General features: G+C 30.1%; 1 protein-coding gene across 1 annotated transcript; it reads right to left on the reverse strand.

Moving 5' to 3' along the window:
• Nucleotides 1–494: 494 nt before the first annotated feature.
• LOC111912328 (GEM-like protein 5) lies at nt 495–1,787 on the reverse strand. The gene is made up of 3 exons (XM_023908054.2): nt 1,358–1,787; nt 995–1,272; nt 495–912 (listed from the first exon to the last, which is right to left on the reverse strand). The coding sequence occupies exons 1-3, from the start codon at nt 1,656–1,658 to the stop codon at nt 709–711; spliced, it is 783 nt and encodes a 260-aa protein (XP_023763822.1). The 5' UTR covers nt 1,659–1,787; the 3' UTR covers nt 495–708.
• Nucleotides 1,788–2,916: the final 1,129 nt, after the last annotated feature.

Consider the following 2,916-nt stretch of genomic DNA (forward strand, 5'->3'; position numbering starts at 1 on the left):
ATATATTACAAATAAATAACAAAAAACGTTCTTGTAGTTTATAAAAAAGATTTGTATAATTTTTTTAGAAACGGTTAATATATTTAAAAAAATATAAAAATGATCCCTACCTAATAAAAAAATTAATAAATATTTTTTATAGAAATTTATAAATATCTTTAGAGGATGATATCACATCCTCCCTAATAAATGAAAATAATTTTGCCACATGTCATGTCATTTTTTGGTATTTTTGAATAAATGTTTTTTTCATGTGTCATTTTCTCATTGTTTATCTTTTTTTAATTAACACATAATATTTAAACCTCAATTATTAATTGCCTTATTTGAAAATAATAATTAAATTACAATATTACAACTCATATTATTAAATATGTTTCATTTTAAATTTAAATAGCTTTTTTTTAACCTTCATATTTAATTTTTTTATTTTATCTAATATACGGGTCTCACAACTAGTTGTTACTAATAAATCCAAATATACATTCAAAATATTTCTAAAATCCAAAAGTATTTCTAAATAGAATTAATTTCTAAAATCCACAAAAATATTTCTATAATTACTAATCAAATCTAAATTGACATTCAAAATACACACGGAAATAAATACAGCCGTAATTAGATACAAACAAACAATACAAACAAATTTCCGGCGATCTACATATAGTCTTATACATCGAACAACAAGAATCTCAAAACCGCATCAAGTTAGACATCACCAGCTGCTGCCACTCTTCCATTGAATTCCGATAAGCTGTTCATAAGATGCATCGAAGCTTTCTCATAGTTCACAAATCCCATGAACCAGAAATCATGACCATCAACCGTAACTATCTGTATGTATCTCTCCGACGATTTCTCCCTCATCGTCACCGGATTCACAGCTCCAAGATTCCCCAATGGTATAATAACCTGTTTCATTAAAAATTAGAAACATAATTGAACTACAAATCCCGTATTCAATTGGTATTCAAGAAGGGATTCGTTTTAATACCTTGTAGTAGCTCCAGGTTTCTTGGCCGGAAGGTGCCGTGAAGCACAACGGCCGATCGCTGCAAAAGGCGATACGAGCAGTGGATAGATAGATCGTTCCGGCGACAGGGCCGGTGGATGTTGAAAGATAACATGCGAAAGTTTTCTTCAGCTTCTCGTTTGGATCAGAAGGTGAGAAGATCTGTTTAAACATTGACTCGAATCCACCCTCCGTGATTGCCTTCGCCGTTAAGTTCACTTTACCCCACGCTGCTCCGGTCACCGACGGCCCTGTTTTCACTGCAATCAAATCTCATTAATCAGTAAACTTGATTTCGTTTAATCAAATATTTAAAGGGAAAAAGAAGAAGATGAGAATGTGTACAGTTGTGCCAGATGTTGCGGGAGATGGTGTCTGCCTTGGTGGCCCATGAATTGAAGAAGTGGATGACAGGCTCTAATGGGTTGCTGGTGGGTTTATCGACGGGAGAGTAAATCAGATACGGCGATTGCTGGTGGTGGAACTGCTGGTGCTCGGCGGCGTTCCATGAGGCGGCTTTTTGATTGTCAGGGTGTTCAGATGGGTTCGCCGGCTGTCCCATGACATGGGTTCCCCATTTCTCTGTATCCTCTGATGAAGATGGTGGTGGTGTTGCTTTTGGAGGAGATGATGATCCTGCTGCCATGATTGAATCTTGAACTAAATTAGTTTTTATGTTTGCTGATTGAACTGATTGAAATTTATATATTAAACAAGAACGCGTCGAAGTTATCTTTTAGATTAAGGTTCAGAAAAGAGGTGGCGGTTTGGTGTTTTCTAGAAAAATGGCACGGGACATTTACTAATCCAGTCCTTGGATTTGCGCCACGTCACAATTATCAACTCTTTCAAACTACGGTCTTCAAGACCCAAACTAAAACCTAATCTATTCCATTAAAACAATTCTCCATTCCTTATATTTCAATTAAACAAATCCAATGTTTCTTTTAGTTTTCCATACGAAAATCAAACTTTTTTAAAACTAATGGTCGACATACCGAAGAAATTAAAATAAGAAAGTTTTTTGTAGGTGTTTATTTGGATGGATCGGTTTGATCCGATTCATTCGAGTGAATTCAAATTGATTTCGGTTTTCAAAACGTAAATTCGAATTGTCCAAATTAAATTCAAATCTGATCCGAACCAACCAAATTACATTTCGGTCGGATTGATTTTTACAATTCAGCTTTCAAGAAATAAGACATTTAAAAAAATATATAATATGAATATTAGTCAAATCTAAACAAAAATTTGTTTGATTGAGAGTTTAAGTTTATAAACAACTATTAAAATAAATATTATAATTTAATATTTTATAAATAAAAAACTTTTATAAAGTAAAGTATTTCATTGGATAATACATTCTAATCTAGTAAAATACAATTTAGTAAAATAATAAATAACTATATATATATATATATATATATATATATATATATATATATATATATATATATATATATATATATATATATATATATATACTAGATAAGTACATTATATACTAGCCGTTTATCCGCGTTAAACAACGGTGTGAGTAATTCTTTTAGAAATTAGTTTTTTAGAGACAATTATTTTTTATTTAAAAGTATATTTATCTTACTATTTTGGGTTAACGGTACTTTTTTCTTTTAAAAAAGATAAGTACATTGTGGTCTTGGGTTAAAAATAATGTATATGGATTTTTTTGATAAAAATATAAAATTTTGTTGCTATTTATAAGAAAATTTTAAGTTAAATTGCTTTATTGTATTAAAAATACTTTTTGTCAAAAAAATATAAGTATGTTTCTTATTTAGGATAAGTTGTAAACCAATATTTGAAATTTATGCAGATTTAACTTGCAGAATGCAAAAGAAAATAAAATATTGTAATTGAAATTGATTTTTAATCATATTAGTGTT

This window comes from Lactuca sativa, chromosome 3, assembly GCF_002870075.4.
Source record: "Lactuca sativa cultivar Salinas chromosome 3, Lsat_Salinas_v11, whole genome shotgun sequence".
NCBI classification, from domain to species: domain Eukaryota; kingdom Viridiplantae; phylum Streptophyta; class Magnoliopsida; order Asterales; family Asteraceae; genus Lactuca; species Lactuca sativa.

Bases quoted from the DNA above. Each gene is read 5' to 3' on its own strand.
- LOC111912328 (XM_023908054.2), bottom strand. From the start codon at position 1,658: ATGGCAGCAGGATCATCATCTCCTCCAAAAGCAACACCACCACCATCT. The intron at 1,273-1,357 runs GTACACATTCTC...ATTTGATTGCAG, and splicing joins CCGCAACATCTGGCACAACT to TGAAAACAGGGCCGTCGGTG. The intron at 913-994 runs GTATTAAAACGA...TTAATGAAACAG, and splicing joins AAACCTGGAGCTACTACAAG to GTTATTATACCATTGGGGAA.